At 38.1% G+C, this 18938-nt stretch overlaps 1 protein-coding gene across 2 annotated transcripts in view; it reads right to left on the minus strand.

The window, feature by feature from the left end:
- oca2 (oculocutaneous albinism II) overlaps positions 1–18938 on the minus strand; it is a 60512-nt gene that overhangs the window by 35716 nt on the left and 5858 nt on the right. Inside the window, exons 1-14 of one of the 2 annotated variants that reach the window (XM_078945399.1) lie at positions 17989–18098; positions 16835–16930; positions 16407–16595; positions 16221–16278; positions 15731–15803; positions 15464–15621; positions 15289–15371; positions 13799–13952; positions 10104–10175; positions 9658–9723; positions 8798–8854; positions 7982–8106; positions 6546–6684; positions 642–774 (exon numbers count right to left, since the gene is read on the minus strand). In XM_078945399.1, coding sequence (XP_078801525.1) covers positions 642–774; positions 6546–6684; positions 7982–8106; positions 8798–8854; positions 9658–9723; positions 10104–10175; positions 13799–13952; positions 15289–15371; positions 15464–15621; positions 15731–15803; positions 16221–16278; positions 16407–16585 — 1297 coding nt within the window. In that variant the 5' untranslated portion in view covers positions 16586–16595; positions 16835–16930; positions 17989–18098. 2 annotated transcript variants of the gene reach the window in all.

Here is an 18938-nt window from a genome sequence, read left to right on the forward strand (position 1 = left end):
AAACACATTGTGTATATTTACTTCAACCAAGAATAGAAGCAGCCAAAAAAAATGTTTTAATTAATTTAGTCTTGGTTGGGTAGTTAAAAGGTTAAACATAAACCTACTGACTATTAACCGCTACCAGTTCACTTTGAATACTGGAATATGAGCATAAAGTCCTGTGATGGGATCTAAACAAGATTATCCAACGAGTGTTGGAGACGCAAAACTAAAGGAGACTATTTCTAAATGCGACACCTAGGGTGAGGAACTTAGAAGTAAAACTTCTGGTTTGTTGGCTTTCTTAAAATCTTTCGGCACATATTGATGCTCAAAGCAGTTTTTTCTGACTTTAGCCTTAAATGAAATGAAAAGGCATATACCAATCATCAATTTAGCTGTTAATAATGCTGTAAATTCATCTGTCATTGATATTTTCACCTGGTATATTGAAATTAAATGTTTTAGAATGGTTCGAGTCAACCTAAAGTGCAAAAATAATCACTCAATGCAACAGAACATAATGATTAAAAAAGCATTACAAAATTACAAAAAAACATTACATTTTTAAAATCAAAACAAAATTCCAGAAACTGAATTTATTTCTCTTTCTGTGTTTCGGTTTTTTTTTTTTGCAAGTGTACAGAGATGCATCTTACCAACTATTTCAATCGATTCTTTGTTGTAAAGTTTTTTGTTCCAGTAGAGCAGCCGCAGAAAAGGAAAGGAGGTCAAAAGAACGAGGCAAATTCCAAGGAACATGTAGCCTGTAAAGCTGGCAAAGTCGATCCCCTACAAAACACAAAACAGTGATCAGACTTTCACATTCAAGGCAAAACTATTCTCAAAATGTGACAAACTGAACCTGGACTTTTTCATAAAAAAACCTGATGAGATGTTACCACTGCTGACAAATTGAAATGCGGCTTTCTGGAAGAGTATTTATTATACATTTTGGTGCTCAAAACACGAATGTAAACAAAACAAACGCTTGCCGGATCTGTGCATCAATGTTTGTGCTTCCTAAGGAAAATACATGTTTTTCCTAAGGGTTAGAGGCATTTTTGCAGACAGTATATATTATCTGTTTTCAAGAAGGTACATTTTACCAAATAGGGTACATGTTGAAAAATTCTGGCAGAAATAGTCAAAAAAGTAATGCAAATCCCTGACAAAGAACTTTATACAAACCTAAAATGTGTCCTCACATGGCATCACCCTTAAAAAAAAGATTTTCAAATAAAAACATGATTCATGAAAGAATCATTTGTCATGAAGAACACAATGATTCAGGAAAAAACTGGTTAACAGTGCCCCCTGGAGGATTTCAACTCGACAGGGTAACTAATGGAGAAGGATCCGTGTTCACAAATGTCTTTAAACATTTAAAAGTAGGTTTTTGATTTAGGGCATAAGTCCCCTTTGAGTACCACAGATGATTTCATGAGCATGTCATCTGATTGCCTCACTCTCAGAACATAACTCCCTCGTGCCTCCATGGAGAATTCTGAGTGCAAGAGGTGTGAGGAAACCTTCCTACCCTTAATAAAAAAAATTCATCCAGTTTCAGATTCACCTGTTATGTGTAACCCTTGTGCTATCCTGGGTACTTTAACATTGGGAGTTGGGTCATCTAGACCCACTAGATAGTGCTCTGAACCTTTTTTCTTCAATGATTTGTGATCTTCACTGGTGTCCATGGATTACATGAAATCTTTCCACCTTTATCCACCTTTGTCATGGTAGGGAGAACACGTCAATGCAAGGGTGGGGTCATCTAAGATAGCACAAAGGTTAAGTTAAGAGCTACTAAACTCTAAACGTTTCCCTGCATTTCAGAGAAATTTTAACAACTCGGACATGCAAGAACCCATCGACAAAACCTGCACCCTGAGGCTCTGGAACCACATGCGGCTTTTCTATCCCTTCATTGTGGCTCTTTGGCTTTAAGAAAAATGCAACAACTTGAATAAATATTAAGTTACTTAGTTAAGTTAAGCACACATTCTAATCATTGTTGTACAATAGCATCAAGTGATTGTCATAATGATAGAAAATGTCATGTTTGACTTGGTATTCTTGCTTTTTTAATTCAAGTAAGTCTGCTGCAGCATGAGGATTCTATTTAACACAGGGTGTGTTTTATTTTGAAAGGAAGTTGTGTGTGCCACTGTCAAAAGTAAAGAAGTTAATGTTGTTATGTATAGAAAGATGTAACACTTTTTTACTTCAATTAGTGTACATTTTTAAAAGCTACATTCTTTTTAACCCTTGTGCTATCCTAGGCACTTTAACATTGGGAGTTGGGTCATCTAGACCCACTAGACAGTGCTCTGAACCTTTTTTCTTCAATGATTTGTGATCTTCACTGGTGTCCATGGATTACATGAAATCTTTCCACCTTTATCCACCTTTGTCACGGTAGGGAGAACATGTCAATGTAAGGGGGGGGGGGGGGGGGTCATCTAAGATAGCACAAGGGTTAAAAGAATGGCTTAATAACCACATATAAATACATAAAGTTTTTGTTTTTTTTGTTTTTTTGGGGGGGTTAAGTAGGACTTAACTGGTTTTGGTGTGTAAGAAACTGGACCAAATGGCTCTTTTGGTGTTAAAGGCTGCAGAGTCCTAAACTAAACAGTAGTCAGAGGATTTTTAAGGTTTCTTTACTCCAAAACAAGCGCAGGAGGTCAACTGTAAAGGGGTCTGAAACTCTCTTAAAAAAGAAAATCATTAACAAAATTACTTAATAGTTGTGTCATTTTATCCACCTCTGATTCCAGCAATAGATTTAAATTAGAAGCACACAGACAAACCCTGCAGATTAAAAACCCACGCATCCGTGCACAAGCTGGGTTTTTCAGAAGTCATTCATGACTGCACGACCATGCAGCAGCTTTGTTCCTGATGTACTTTCACTTGGGAAAAAGGATTGCTCCCCCCCTCATCCCTCCACATGCCCTCACAAACACCTCCGCATCATAAAAGAAAGGAAATAAAAGAACCGGCCGTATGCGGTTGTGATGGTAGCTGGTGAACACCGCAGCAGACCACATACTGCTGCGCCCACAGAGGCTAAAATGTCACATGCACTGAACAGGTGCCGCATCCTGCAGCTGGGAAAATGTCATGTCTTGTCAAGATGTGGCTCCGCTGGCTATAAAGAGTGAAGGTTATGAGGGAAAAAATGTAAGTAACTGTGTGATGCTGTCATATAGACCAAACTCTCTGATGAATGTTTCCAGTACCTTGTTGAATCTTTGCCATTAAGGATTGTTGTTTATTTCTGTGTTTTTAAAAATGTCCCAAGTTGGGTTTTGATTTGTAAAATTGCTGAAAAATTACAATGTGCTGTTCTTATTAGTCTGAATAATTGTTCATTTTATGCATCAAGTTGCATAAATATGTTGGATTATTTTTTTTTTAGTAGTTGTTTTAATTGTTTTTTCAATTCCAGGGAGATTCAGTAGAAACTATTACTACCTCTTTGAATGTAGAAATCTGTGATTACTAGTTGTCAGTGAAAAGGACATCTTTTATTTTATATCTTGTAAAAAAGTTCTCTTATAGACATCTAAAAATATCCCAAGATTAGATGGCTACAGGTAGATCTGTAGATCTCTCAGAACACTAGTGGTAGACATCTAATGGAGTAACAAAATAGAGCTGTCTGAAATGTCCGGTAGACGTCTAAACTAGATGTATTTTAGTTATCTAGCAGACATCTTGAGCCTAATGGGTCAGCTTTCCCTCTCAATAAAACTCAACTTCAACCAGAAGCTACCCTCATTCATCAGTCTAATTAAATCTTAATCATTTCTTAGACAGTCAGCACCCTTTTCCTCTCCCTAAAATGTCCCTGTTGCCTAAATTTTGCAATCTAACCGAGCTGTGTTGCTGAAACTCTCCACCTATATTCCTCTAGAGCCCAAATGTAGACCTGTGTCTGTGATTTGAACCCAAATGTTTGACACCGAGTCTATTTTACCAAAATTTTCTGATCTTCATAGTAACTTTCAGTTAGAGGAAATTTATGCAAACAGGAAGGAGAGGAAAGAACCAAACCAGTCAAATACAATAACAGTATAAATACACGATCCTGTGATGAAGTTACATTCTACAAACCGAAGTAAACCATTGCAACCACTGCAAAGTGGACAGAAACAGTGGCCTAAAATAAGAGTGGTCATATTTCCCCTCTCCTGACATTTTAATTTTTGTGATTTATTAAGGCAGCAGCATAAATATAAATTGCTTTCACTGCCACTACATCTTCATTTATCATCTTCACATCAAATGTAAATAAAGTCATGACAGAGAGGCCGAGCTTCCTGACGTCTGGACAAAACCAACTTGTTTTGAGAAGTTCCAGGGCTGTTTTTGAGTACCTGTACCTCTCTTCAGTGGAAAGAAATAAACAAGCTAATGCTTCACCACAACATCTTGGCAACCATTGGAACCATTACCAAATTTAAAGGTCGACTTCTTTACAGGTCTTTGACAAACATTTAGTGAGCATCTGTGGTCACAGAACCAGCAGTGAGTAGGACGGGGCTGGAAACAAGCAGGATTTCTTTTTACTACTGTTTGAAAACTTGAATCCCAGAGTACAAATGTATGCCACAGATTTGCAAAGCCTCTCATCTCGCTTTCAAGGAAGAAAACCCTGTGTTGTCTAGAACAGGGACGTGCACAAGATTTCAGAGTGGCAGGGGCTGAAATTCAAAAAAGGGCAGCAAAAACACATTTTTTGTCCTTTAAACAATACAGAAATTTAGTAAACTACTGATAAATAACTACTCAGCTATGATACCTGTAGGTGAAAGTGATACAACTGTCATTTTTATGTAGACAAATTATTGTATTGTATATTATTGAGTTTATTCACATTCTCATAGACTTGGAAGACATCAAAGCAATAAAACACTGGAGGTTATGCATTCTTACATCCCACATCCACATGGTAACATTTCAAACACAGATATCCTACAACTTTCATCCCCAGAATGCTAAAGGTATTACTGTGTGGATAGAAGCGGCAGCTCAGAACCTCAGAGTTACAAGAAAATGGGTTCGGTAGAATATCGAGGGCTTTTGTAGCCACATTTTTTCTTGTGCCTTAAAATGAAATTTATTAATGTTCATTCCAAGACAGAAAAAAAAGAGGGAACTTTTTAATACGAGCCAAAAAGGGCAGGTGCTCAAGCACCCCTAGGGCCCTACGCGTGCACGTGCCTGGTCTAGAAGAAAAACAACTAACGACATGTCTTTCTTGAAACAGGTGTCCCTCAGGGTTCCACTTTGGAACCAATTGTTTTTATTTAACATATTCCCTTTCAGAACCTGTTTGTCTGAGACATAGTAGATCTTTTCAGCATGAGGCTAAATACACAGCTTTATTTGCCCATTTAAGAATCTAAACCTGGTGCTAAATGACAGTTTTATTTAAAGTCCCACTCTGACCATCTATTGTAAAAACGTTCCCAGTTGTCTTTTAATTATGATTATGCCATTCTGGCCATGATTTTAAAAAAACTGTCGTTTTCTAGGACAGTTTCTGCAGAGAAGCAGGTGCTCATTAGGAATTCGCCTCTGATTTGTGGGCCGTTGGCATGGAGCAACCCCGCCCACCCTTCCCCTCTCTGTTGCTGAGAGCTCAGTTTAGGGAGCTTTTGGCCCGCCAGTATATTTTCTACTTAACAAATAAGCTCTTTTTCAAACTCATTCATACTCAGAAATAGAATTTTAAGCTTGATTGTCTTTCGATATGTCCTCCGTCATTAGAAAAATCCCACAAGAACATGTTAAGGACACCAAAAACAAGATTTTTACTTAAGTGGTTCTTTATAAATAAACAGATAAAAAGGTAACCTTTTTATATGGATAATTTTAATTTCTGTAGACTGAAAACTGCTACTCTCTCTCTGCATTTCCAGGTTTTTGGTATGGTGTATTTTGATTATGTTATGTGTAATAGTCATAGTTACTTTGAGAAGATATATTTTGACTTTTGCACTTGCAGTGATTCTTTTCAAAGTTTTTTTCGGTGGAGTTTATATTCAGTTTCTTTTTTGACGCTTCTCTCATCCTGATCACATCCTGTTGGAAATACAGCTGGTCTTTCTTTCTTAGCTGTCCGGTCATGTAGGTTAAGTGTTATTAGTTAGTAGTCAGATCCATAGTTGTACTTTTTTTCTGCCATGATGTAGTTTTACCCACTTTTTTTTGTTTCTTATTCATCTATTTGAGTTTGTTTTTTTAGACGTTTGACGTTGCCATCAACCTGCCTTTACTCTGCAGCATTTAAGTCCTCCACAAACTCCAAAGGTTTTTTTTTTGTTTATTCAGAAAAGTGGTGCACAGTGCTGAGAAAGCTTTTTCCACTCACCTGAGCATTGATTTGCATATTTGACACATAGAAAACATTCTAAGTGGAAATGTTGCACAAAGAAAAAGCCTGATGGCAGCAGGGCTGAGGCGTGTTAAGAGGAGAGAACCCCGTCAGCACTGAGCTAATAGACTATGTGAGTGCACGCTGAAGAGGGGAGATGTAAAGTGCTTACTTCTCTGCGCAGGCCCTGGTTTGAAACTATAATCACGTTGGGTGGATCTCCGACAGCTGTGGCGGCCCCTCCAATGTTGGTGAAGATTACTTCTGCAATCAGAACATGTCTGGGGTCTAGATTAAGCACCTCGCACAACCTGCAGAATCAGATAGAGAAAGAATAGTGTTTGATTAGATTGCTGTACGTTAGAAACATGAATACAGGAATAAAAAAAAACAAAAAAGGATGTTTGCGGATGAAGGTATTAGTACTCTCACGTCACAGCCGTGCAAAACATCAACACTGTGGCTGAAAGGAGGGCTTGGATTTGGCTGAAACCTGTGCTTCTGTGGGTCAGTAATCATAGTTTTATTAAATGTCATAAAGGTTTTTGGTATTATGGATGGAAATGTGATTTTATGACAAGGAAATAGGGACACAAAGAAAACGAATGAGAACAGGCTAAAGCTTTGCTGATTCAGAGCAATTTCACAATAAGCCCTGAGAAATAATTATGTTAAGTAAAGGAATGTTTGCATTGTCTAATGTTAACAAAACAAGATGCTTTAAATGCATTTGCAAGGAGGTCAGGTTGGGTAGAAGATGAGGTCACAGACCAGAATGTCCAATAAATCAGTCAGTTGTGATTCAAATAACTATGATTATTGTGAATATGGGGTCTGATCTTTTTTTCTTTGGGCTTCTACCAAGTCAATGGCTAAATAGTAGAGAGTACACAGGAAGGTTGTGGGTTCAAATCCATACCAAGGGCTCAAAACCTGATAACTTCCTTCAGCACGATGGCTGGGAAGTACAAATCACTCAACCCAAAAGGAAAATAAATATCACAACAACAATTAAAAAAGCAAAGCAAATAATACTACAAAAAAAAAAAATCAGTAACCCAAACAGAATTACCAAAAATTGAAACACTTGGGAAAAAAAAAAAGAAATTTCCAGAAATCAGAATGAAATGCTGAACAAAGAAACACAGTAAGAAACCAGAAAAGGTAGGCACTATGGGACATCGCTGATTGGAAGATGACGTTTGAGTTTTCTCAGATGTGACTTCAATGCCCACACACCAATAAAGGTTTTATGATTAGTACGGAGCATATCCAGTATCACTTTATGCCAAATACATTTTTGGGGAAATGATGGACAAACATCCAATCAGTGATGACCCATAGTACCAACCTTTTCCTGTTTCTGTAAAAAAGAAGAAAAAATCCGGGAAAAAAAGTTATTTCCAGAAATCGAAATGAAATGGTAAAAAAAGGAAACACAATAGGAAACGGGAGAAGGTAGGTACACTTCAGGGCCACCCTATTACAGGGTTAGATCAGGGGTTAAAACCACCTAGGGGTTCTTGAGCGCAGTTACACCCACCAGATGAGTCCAACCCATGGGACTTTGACTTCTTTGGATGATTTCTGGCTTCTTCTTTATTGTACCTTATTGTGACTGGAGTGAAGAGCATCATGGTGGTCACATTGTCCAGAAATGCTGACAGAATGGCTGCGATCAGACAGAGGATGATGATCATTGGCCACACTCTTCCTCGAGACAACTGGTAAGCCTGATGAGTCAGGAAACACAACAATGAGGAGTGAAAGCCAGTTGCTTTTTTATGGAATAGTTAAGCAGAAACATGTGGAAATACTGATAATTTATTTAAATATTCTTCAGTTAGAAATTTCACTCCCCGGAATGAATTTTTGAACGTGAACAATAAAAATCAAATGATGGACTTGACACAAACTTTCAAGTATGTTTTTACTTTATAATTCAGTCTCATGGAACTGGATGAGCCTTTTCAGGGGGGGCTGAAAAAAAATCCTCACAGTAAAAAGATTTCAATTGGAAGGGCCTGACCCGGTCCAAGTCCTGTTTAAAATTCATGAGCTGGCTTGGCGCTCCTTTCTTCAGGTCTAACTGTAACTGAAATCCCTCATCACCATTGGCAGGTACACAGCTGCTGTTTTTGTTGAGTTCTCCACTAATTTAATACTTCAATTCCCTTTTTCAGATTTAGAATTTTTTAAAATCCATCAATATAAAGAAAAATGGTGTTAACTGACTTTTGCATTTGCATCAAAAGTATTGCTGCTGCATTAAAAATAACAAATAAATCTTTCATTAAGTCACAAAGTTTTTCTTCACAGACAAATGATATTCACTTTACACAATAAAAAGATAATAAAATAACATTACATTTGTAATATACAGAAATATGACAGTTTGTAGTGGTTTTGAATCTTTTTGCTCACCTTCACGGCACAGTAATCAAAGAAGCCGGTTTCAGAAAAAATGGCCACCAGCACCATCTGTGAGAAACACATCACATTTTCCTAACTAAAGATCATAATGCGTAATGAGATTATGTTTCAAGAAACAACAAGTTGGTCATCTGCAGGAAGACTTGAATTTTTCAGTAAAACTTAGAGAATCGTGAATATTATTAAATGTTCAACTAGGCATCTTTGCTTGAAGTTTATAAATTCTTTTATTAATCCGATCAACATTTAAAAATATTCCTGCGACCTTGACATGTGGTTCTTTTCATTAAACTCTTAATTGGTCCTAGAAGGGTAGAACTGATGTAATTCTGAATAATTTTAGTTTTCTGTGAAACTTTTCGAATGACATATTTTTATTATAATGGCATGTAGAGCAGGTTGGTTTTCATGGAGACCGGTTCTATCTCCAGTTTCTGCTCGGTACCAATAAATTTATGTGAGGATTTTACTGAGTGACTCCTCCCCCCTCACGTTCCAAACAGGAAGTACCCACTGGCTCCAGGAAGCCAAAATCCTATAGAGCTCTATAGAGAATTTAACAGCAGTTACTCAGTTATTCTATTAGTCAGAATAACAAATCTTGCTCTGATACCTTTTTTTAACATGTTTTTGATTAACCTAAATTTTTTTTTCATGATATTTTTTATATTTACTTAATTTCATTGGAGCTGTAAATGAGGAATTTCCTTTGGATGACGTCACACTTAGTTCTCTTACACAGTCAATGTACAGACAACAAAGACAGAGAATGAGCCTGAGGTGGGATTATCCCGACATGTTTTAAAACTCCTTCTTGTGGTTTGCAATTGTTTGCAGAACGATCCACTCACCATGCCAAACAGGAGAGCCAGAGTCTCGTAGTCGATCCACTCCACCACAGTAACCAGACTGGGTCGCTGTGAAAGAGACTCATTTTCAAAATTATGATGTTTTAAATTGGAGTGATGGTATTAAATTTGCTCACATTCATTAGTAGTAAAAGTAAATGGACCATTAAATTGCCGCTGGTAACAATCATCAGAGAGATTAGGAAAAATAACAAAGTTTTTAATAGTTGAAGCTGTATTGCAAGACACCTAAACAAACAACATAAGTGGTGCTTCCTTTCGTGCACACATATCTTCAGTAATTTTTAATGAAAAAGGGACAAATGCAAACATTTTTTAGCTGCCAAAATCCAATGATTTATGTTACTGTAAAAGATGAAAACAGGATTTTTGACTGGTTGTTTCATTTCCGTTTATTGGTCAATAGACAACAAAGTCAGTGGACTTACATTACCAATAACGGCCAAAGCAGCTAAGGCAGCTAAGGATCCCAACATTGCAGCCAGGGTGCGGTGAACAATCTAAAAAACAAAAAACAGAACCTGTAACACCGCATGATTATGAATCTTGAGGAGGGTCACTGGGAATGCATTCATTTTAAACTGTTTTCCTCAATTACAGTCTTCTGGGCAAACATTGAATCTTCACATTACTGTTAGAGACTGAATTTTTTAACCCATCTGGCTCGACTCACCTGTTTCTTTGTTATTTTATTACCGATTTGCAAAGAAGCTCAAAAATCACTCGTTTCCTTTTATGTAATAAAATCAGCAAAAATCTGCAGTAATCTGGAAGAAAGAAGCAGCAGGAGGAAGCTAGGAGGCTCAGAGAGGACGAGGCGTGGACCAGGCCTTCACGCTGCATTTTTTAACCACTTCATCATCATGCAACCCACCCGCAAATCTAACCAAATGCTCCACATCATATAAAGGCACGTGCCTTTCCAGCTTTGTCATTCAAGTCAGAGATGGGCAGCTGTAGGCCACACAGGGCACTTGTTTCAGATACCCTTATTTACCTGGATCAGGTCAGTCCACCCAGGTGGAAAAGAAGCAGCATATCTGCTCTTCTGGACCTTTAGTGTTCAAATGTTGTTGCAGATCTGATAACTGTATTATTTGTAAAAGAAAAGCACTGAAGATAAGGAGCAGATGCAGGTATCTGTCTTGGTTTTATTCCCAATCAGGAAGAATAAACTCTAACATCAATTCTGTTTGACTTTCCAGAAGCTGAGGTTTGTGGTGAGATTTTTCTTGTAGTTAGATGTTCCTGATGTGCCTCATTGAGTTAAGGTTCCATCTTCAGGTGGAAGGTTCTATCTTCCACCTGAAGGTTCTATGATGAACTGTGAGACTTCTGCATCAGAAATATTTACTGCACCACACAAAAATAAAGCATGCATTCCCTAATATTACAATTTTGCCGAGGAACCAAATCATTTCTATTTGTTTTTGTTGATGCTCAGTATAAAGTATGGAAGCAGTGTTGGTGCAAAAACTTAGGAATTAACCTTTTGTTCAATCACCTTAATTAAAAATAAAATGATATACGTTTTCTTTTTAAAGATGTTTCATTTGCATTAAAATCCCAACTTTCCAATTTGAAAGAAACTGATTAAATGAAAATCTTTTTGTTGCTTAAAATCTTATACTTCTATGTCAAAGCAGTCATTGTCTTTAATAATATCTTTCTGAGTTATATCAAATTAACCAGAGTCTCATTATTCCAGATGAATAATATACAATCATTTTAGATAATCAGATGATTTCTTTGTTTGACGGAATCTTTATGAAGGAGAAAGAACGAATGAAGAGAACAAAAGCATTTCTTTCTGCTGCATTGTCCTTTGTCAGAAATGAAAGGATTGAAATTAAGCTTTAATTTAAAACATTATGAGTGTTTTTGCTTAGACTGCTGCCCCTGCAACCCGGTCCTGGATAAGCGGAGGAGGATGGATGGATGGATGGATGGATGGATGGATGGATGGATGGATGGATGTTTTAATGTCTAAAATGTGGAGAAGGGATGTGTGTTCACTCATTAAGTAACTTTAATTATGTTCTTTCGAGCAAAAACGTAAATCCCACAGATAAGATGAAACTATTTTGAGAAGATTGTGGTTCTAGTTTACACCAAACAAACAAACAAACAAACAAAGTAATATTTGTGCCACTACAATAAGAACAAAAGTCACAGTTTTGTCTTTGGTTCAGTTTCTGGACCTTCACCTTCTGGTTATTAAAACCACAATCAAGCAGCTTAACGTGCAGCATTTTTGTAAAGCATAAACAAAATGATCTACAAGACTTTGACATACAGTGGGGCTAAAAAGTAGTGATTCAGCCACCAATTGTACAAGTTCTCCCACTAAAAGATGAGAGGCCTGTAATTTTCTTCATAGGTATACCTCAACTTTGAGAGAGACAATGAGAAAATACAAATTCAGACAATAACATTGTCTAATTGCTAAAGAATTTATTAGTAAAGTATGGTGGAAAATAAATATTTGGTCTCCTACAAATAAGGAGGATTTCTGTCTCTCACAGACCTGTAACTTCTTCTGTAGGAGGATCCTCTGTCCTCCACTCATTACCTGTATTAATGGCACCTGTTTGAACTGGTTATCTATAGAAAAGACACCATCCTCAGACAGTCACACTCCAAACTCCACTGTGGTCAAGACCATAGATGCTTGGTGTGAGGAAATCAACTGTGGGAGCAATTATTAGGAAATAGAAGACATACAAGTCCACTGATAATCTCCCTCCATCTGGGGCTCCCCGCAAGATCTGACCCTGTGGAGTCAAAATGATCACAAGAACGGTGAGCAAAGACCTAATGAATGATCTGCAGAGAGCTGGGACCAAAGGAACTAAGATGAGGTGTTTTCTGGGATAAGTTAGTTTGGAGTTTTGTTAATTTCTAATTACTTTGGAGTTGTGTGTTTTTTCTTTCTTTTCTTGACAATCACAGTTAAAAACAGCATAAATATTTTATTTTTTCCAAATCTGCTGCTGTTGGTTTTCCGGTCTCAGTCCAGCCTTTGTCTACACTGCCAAGCGATGTCACATCATGTTGTCTGAATAAAAGCTGTGTGCAAAGGAGTGGATTTTTCCCCACTTGTGGAATTAACTGCCCCATGTGGCAGATAAGAAAATGCATTTCTGTCAGTAGGGAGTGTCAGTAAGCCATAAAATGTACTTTGTTTTTTCTTCACCTTTTTTTTTTTGCATAAAAAGAATTTTTAGGAGTGTTCTGTTTTACTATTCTTACTAGCAATCACCTTTGCTTCAAACAAAATGTGACATGTTCCTCATCTTTAATCTGTTTTCACTCAATTTTCTGATTTTTCGGAGGAAAGTGTTTCTTTCAGAACTAGGATTTGAGAGACAGATCAAGAGGCCCGCTTTCAAGGAAACCATTAAAAATCACACAGTAGAAAAAGTTTTATGTCAGTGCTTTTAGAAAGTGAAAGACTTGCAGAATTCTGCTTATCATCTCATCCAAAGTGATTTCATCAGCTGGGCTTCTGTCGTCATATGTTAATCTGCCACATGAATGATTCAATGAAGGTAACAGAATAATGTCAGTTCTGCCCAGTCTGCATGCGGTCTCTGTCAGAAGGACTGGTCTGCTGTCAGATTCTGTCCAAAACGCACGTCTTTTCATCTTTCTGCTGACCTTGTGGAAAAGGGTTGTTGAGAAAAGATTGTTGGAAGACGTTAAAAAGGGAAGAGGACGACGGTGCAGCATCGGTGAGGCTGCGTTGTGACTCTGCAGAGGAAATGTTTCCATACTTTATCTGAAACAGCTGCTGCTCAGTGTCCCACTGCTTCTTTCCTTAAGTCTTTTTTTTTTTTTTTACAAAATTAGCAGAAGAAATGACTCAACATTTTGGAGTACTGCTTTGAAAACCCAATGATAAAGAAGGCTGGGATCATGATGCTCCTCCTAGTTGTATTTTAAAAACAGTAGTAACCCTGTTTCACGTCAATGGAGAACCGATTCACTTGTTTGGAATAGGGAGGCAAAAAAAAGGATCAGATGCTTTATGGTCCTCACATCAGCAGCAGAAAGCTCAGCTCAGAAATATTCCACTCGATGATCATTCTTTCATCGGATAACAACATTGAAGATCATTCACCTCAAAGATGATGAGAATGTAGACCCCACACAGAATGATTCCTGCAATGGCCACCTGGGTTTCCATGGTGACGTAGAGCGATTGATGGGTCATGGACAACGGCACCACTTCAGTGTCCTGCAGGAAGGCCTGGATTGTGATGGCGATGGGGTCACTGTGTGGGACACCACAGAGTAACCTTACGTTATTAGAAAAAATTTAACGAAAAGTGAGAAGAACCCTTATTTTGAAGAGATGTATGGAAAACAGTTCTCCATACCACTCTAACGATTGGAATATTATTAGGAATTTTATGTAAAAAGAATTTTTGCCAATCGCATTTTCTTACTGAGCTATATTTCGTATTTGGGATTACAAACTTGGTGTTTTGCCCCCAGGGAGGCACATCGATCAGTCCTGTTCTTTTTAAGAAACTGTTTTAACCGAAATTAAAAAAAAATTAAAAAAAATTACTGAATATTATCACATTATTGACAAGACTAGGAAATCATCAAAAAAACTTCCTTAAACTTTGCACAAATGACAAAAACAAAACTTTTAAATGAAACCAAGTATATTTTATCCTTTCATTGTAATGGCCTTCCATTCTGCCCTCCCATTATGAAATGTTCCAGCTCAGCCCCTGACCATAAGTATAACAAAACATAACTATATATAAAATATAAATATCTATGAGACTCAGTAAATAAACCAAGAATTATTAACCCAGTAATATTTCATTTATAGTTATATTCCTTGATTTAATTTTGATTGAAAGGATTTCCACATATGTTTATTACATATGATAAACGTCATTCTTAAAACTTCTACTTTAGACTTCTGTGTCTTGATTCCCTTCCTTTTGTTTGAATAATCTGATTCTGCTTTGAGCTGCATCATATTTAATCTGTGCGCCTTTTAAAACCTGCTGCAACTGGTCTGTAAAAATGATGGGCAAAGCCAAAATTGGCTGGACACAAATCTTCCATGAACAAACTGCGAAATGCGAAAAGCCAGCAACAAGCCTTCCAGTTCAGAACACTACAAACTTTATGAAAGCCTTTTAAGGAAACAGCATCTTTCCTCATTAAATGACATATAATTTTAGTGCATAAAGAGAGGGTACATTGTAAATGCATAAAATTTTATAGATGTTTAATAAATAAAAAAATGGGGGTTTTACAAAAGGAAACTAATTTTAGTTCAAGTAAAAATGGCCAACACCTTTTCAGGTACAACCACAGTAAGATTTGGATTCCTCATAAGAATGAAAGCTTCGAATTAACCTTTTATACCTTTCAAAATAGATTTTTATGTGAAACATTGATCATTTTTTCAAGGTTTTGACACCCGAAATAGTTATATTTTTATTACTTTTTTTTTTCTAACGTCATTGGCTTTTTTTGTCTGCTTTACTTCGGTTTGGTGTTTTTAGGCTTATCTTTGGGGGGCTGTTTTATTTCACAAGTGTTTATTTAAAGACCTTGTTGATTGTGCTGTTGTGAAGGTACCTGCTGAGCATCTCAAAGGTTTTAGTTACCACCCTCTGGAGACTCCGTTCAGCATGTAAAGGAACGGTCCAGTTATAAATCACCTGTTCACAGACATCAGAGCAGGAATGATTCAGCTTCTACTAATTGATTTTTTTATATTCTGAATAGGTTTTCATTTTATCGAGGTCCTCACCTGTTGAGTTCTCCTCCTCCGTTGTCCCGGCTCCTCAGTCTGCTCCACTTGGATCAAGATGTACTCCTGGGTGCTAAGGTCTATCATCCCTCCTGCAAAGGGCCCTGCCACCTGCAGCTTCAGCAGAGCATTATCCCGAAAGTCTGTCACATTCATCGCTGAGACAAGAGGACCGTCAAGGAAAAAATATGGACGGGATGGAATTAAAGGATGGCCATAAACCTTCATTCATTAAAGAAAAAAGCAGTTTCACGGGTAGAAGGATACAGAAACTGTCTGACGGTGAGACTGCCAACATCCTCCAGGGGTTGTCTCGGTCTGGATACATGCTGAAAAACAGCTGAGTGCAGAGAAAAACTATTTGTTATCAGAACCCTCGATCCTGTTTGCATGAATGCTGGCACTTCAGAATATACTGTGGAAACAGGAAACTGTAAAGATATAGTATAGTGCAAATATTTGCTGGATTGCATTTGATTGCATATTTAAAATGATGTGGTTTTTCTACTTACCAGATGCACTGACGGTTGTGTAAATAATTAACAGCTAATGTCAATTTGACATTTTGAATTTGCTTTAAGCAGCAAATACATTTGACATTTTTGGGTTAAAGGGAATAAGAATCATTTCAAAATCTGCAAGCCAAAGTTTGACAACAACCAAAGATCTAATTCAAGGTTTTCCCAGCATACACTTGAATGAGCTTTGTGTTCCATTTCTTCTGCCTAATAACAAACAATGGAAGACGTCTACTCACGCTGCAGAGGACGACAATAGCAAATATCGTTGCAACTTTGCAAACTCTGAGGCAGCATCTGCAAAGATAAAAGCAAAGGAAGAAAAGAGACACAATGAATGGATGTTAGTGGAACTAGACTTTCACATCCAGCATTGGTCCAAAGACAGAGGGAACAAGAACAAAAAAAGGTCCACAAAGTCTCACTTGACGCTGCTTGTGAGCCTGAAGCTCAGACTGAGATTCTCCACAGCTTCAGTCTTGTCAGAGGAGTTGGAGCGGGTCAGGCTGGCCACTTCGCTGCCCAGCCGAAATCGTCTCTCAATGTCCAGCGAGCTGCTGTCCCACGGCTCGTCCACTCCAAAGCTGGGTTCATGCACCGTCATGTATGTGATGCTGGAATGTACAGAGCAGCCTCAGGTCAGAGACTGATGAATTTCACTCACTAAAATGCACGCCTTTTTTCTTGGACAATGTTGGTCTCCTTCCAACCCCTCACTAGTAAACAGTTTCATTTCAAACGATTTCATTGCAAACTTGAATTCTCCCATGCAATCAGCTTTTATTTGTGCAATTGTTTCCTGTTCAGTACTTTTGTGTTCTGTGACCCAACAGAAGCAGAGTGAGGATCTTACCTTTCATCCTGAGGGAATCTCAGCAGAGGTGATCGCTCTGAAATGTTTGCAGAATTTGTTTTTCCTCTGAGGAAGTTAACAGTGCTGAAGCTGTGTCTGAAACACAAAAATTGAGGTGCATTTTTTTTTTTATGCCTAGAAAAACTGTGATACGTTGGGTCATTGACAGGCTGACAGTAAGGCACACATGCGGTTCACACAAAACTGATGACCTCTCATCCTTTGAGATTAGAAAACAGCCGTCTGCCTCTGTGGAGGAGGTTTCAATGCTGTTTGCAGCAGCTTCTGCTTTTTTTAACTGAGTCTCAGTTCACAATCACATCTAATCAGCTCACAGAGACACACAAATGGATCTCATCAAATGTCATCAATCTCTAAAGTGGAGCATCAATAAACCCCTTTCAATGAATGACTAATAAGGGAATTGGAGTTGTTAAGAATTCTCAACAATCAGCTGCAAGGCGCCCTCAGCTGGCAAATACAGTCAAAGCTGCAAATGCATTTTCTATTCAAAGCTGCAAATGCATTTTCTATTTAAACCATAATGTTTCCAAAATCATTTATGGAGCCCCTAAAGGGCCATTGAAGAACAAAAAATTAAATCAAAGTAAAAACAAAACAAAAAAAAGTAAAAGAAACGAACTAGGATTTTGTTTTACTTTGTTGTTTTTTTTCTTCAATGTCCCTTTAGGGCTCTGTACTAGATATCCTAACATTGCAGCAGACTGAAAGAAATTACCCTATTGAAAAAAAAAAACCTCAGATGCCGATAGAGCGATAAGCGATCAGTTCACCAGTGAAGGTTCTGGCACCATTGTTTAACAATTTACTTTCAAAAATGAAAGTATTTTTGCTCTTTCTCTGTGACAAATTTAAAGACAGAGAGCTAAATTATGTTGAGGTCTATTTTCATTCAGTCACAGTTGCACATAAGCATGTTACTCAATGCCACTGCTTCAGATATAAAGTGTAAATTTGCTACATGATTAATTGGATTATATCATTTACAACAAAGAATGTCTTCCTCGCCTATTATTTGTTAAGTGACTAAAAAGCTGAAAAAGTCATGTTTGTGTTTTAGTGTCTTGTGTAATCTTGTGTTTTTAATTTCAAATGTCTTCAGTGCTGCTATGGAAAACCTTGCATGGACTCACACTGTCAGAACTCAGAGCTCCGTCTCCCCCCTGGTCACCAGCAGACCACGTTACATCTCCCAGCAACCTCAGTGCACAGTTTCTGGATGCCACACGCCTGACCCTCATTGCAATCACTCACAGTCTACTTAAGCACTGCACTGAGCCTCCATCAGGTTCACATCCAGGTACGCACTCCGTCCTGCCGTATGAGCTGCTTTCCTCTTGCATGTCTCTGTGACCCACATTAATCCAAAAGGGTAAAAGTAAAAACAAGAATCAAACTAGGGGATCCATTTGTAACAAGAACAAGCAAGACAACTGGATCCAACTGCAACAGGTTTATTAGCTCAGCTAAAAGTCCACAAAGCTAAATCAGGGGTCAGGCAGGCAGGCAGGAGTCATTAACAGGCACAAGTTCATCAGAGGAGAGGCAGGAGAAGGCAGGCAAACCGAGTCAGATACAAGGTTAGGAGACAGAAGCTCAGGTCCAAATATAATGCTCACTAAAGAAGGCAGAGTGGCACAAACACTTTGCACAGAGTGTGGCTCAGTGCAGTGCTTAAGTAGACTGTGATTGATTGAGTGAATGAGAGTCAGGTGTGTGGCATCCAGGAAGAGTATGCTGGGGTTGCTGGGAGATGAAGTGCATTCAGTACTCTGGAGATGGTTCCTGCTGGTGATTAAAGGGGGACACAGAGTTCTGAATTATGGCATTATTATTGTCTACAGGAAAATAAGAGAAATTAATAAATGACGCCCGAGGAGGAGGCCCGAGCTTGCTGCTTCCCCATCCCACAGCGGCTCTCCGTCTGCCCGCCAGCAAGCTGCCCGGATTCAAACGTGCTCAGCCGCCGGAGCTCACAATGCTGCTCCAGCGGAAGACAGCGGCTCTCGACTTGACTTGCTGTCGTCAAAGGAAACATCAATGATCCAAAGGCAAAAATATTTGTTAATATTGTTTTAAACCA

This window comes from Oryzias latipes, chromosome 4 (genome assembly GCF_053564925.1).
Source record: "Oryzias latipes strain Hd-rR chromosome 4, Olatipes_Hd-rR_3.1".
In the NCBI taxonomy this organism is placed as follows: Eukaryota; Metazoa; Chordata; class Actinopteri; order Beloniformes; family Adrianichthyidae; genus Oryzias; species Oryzias latipes.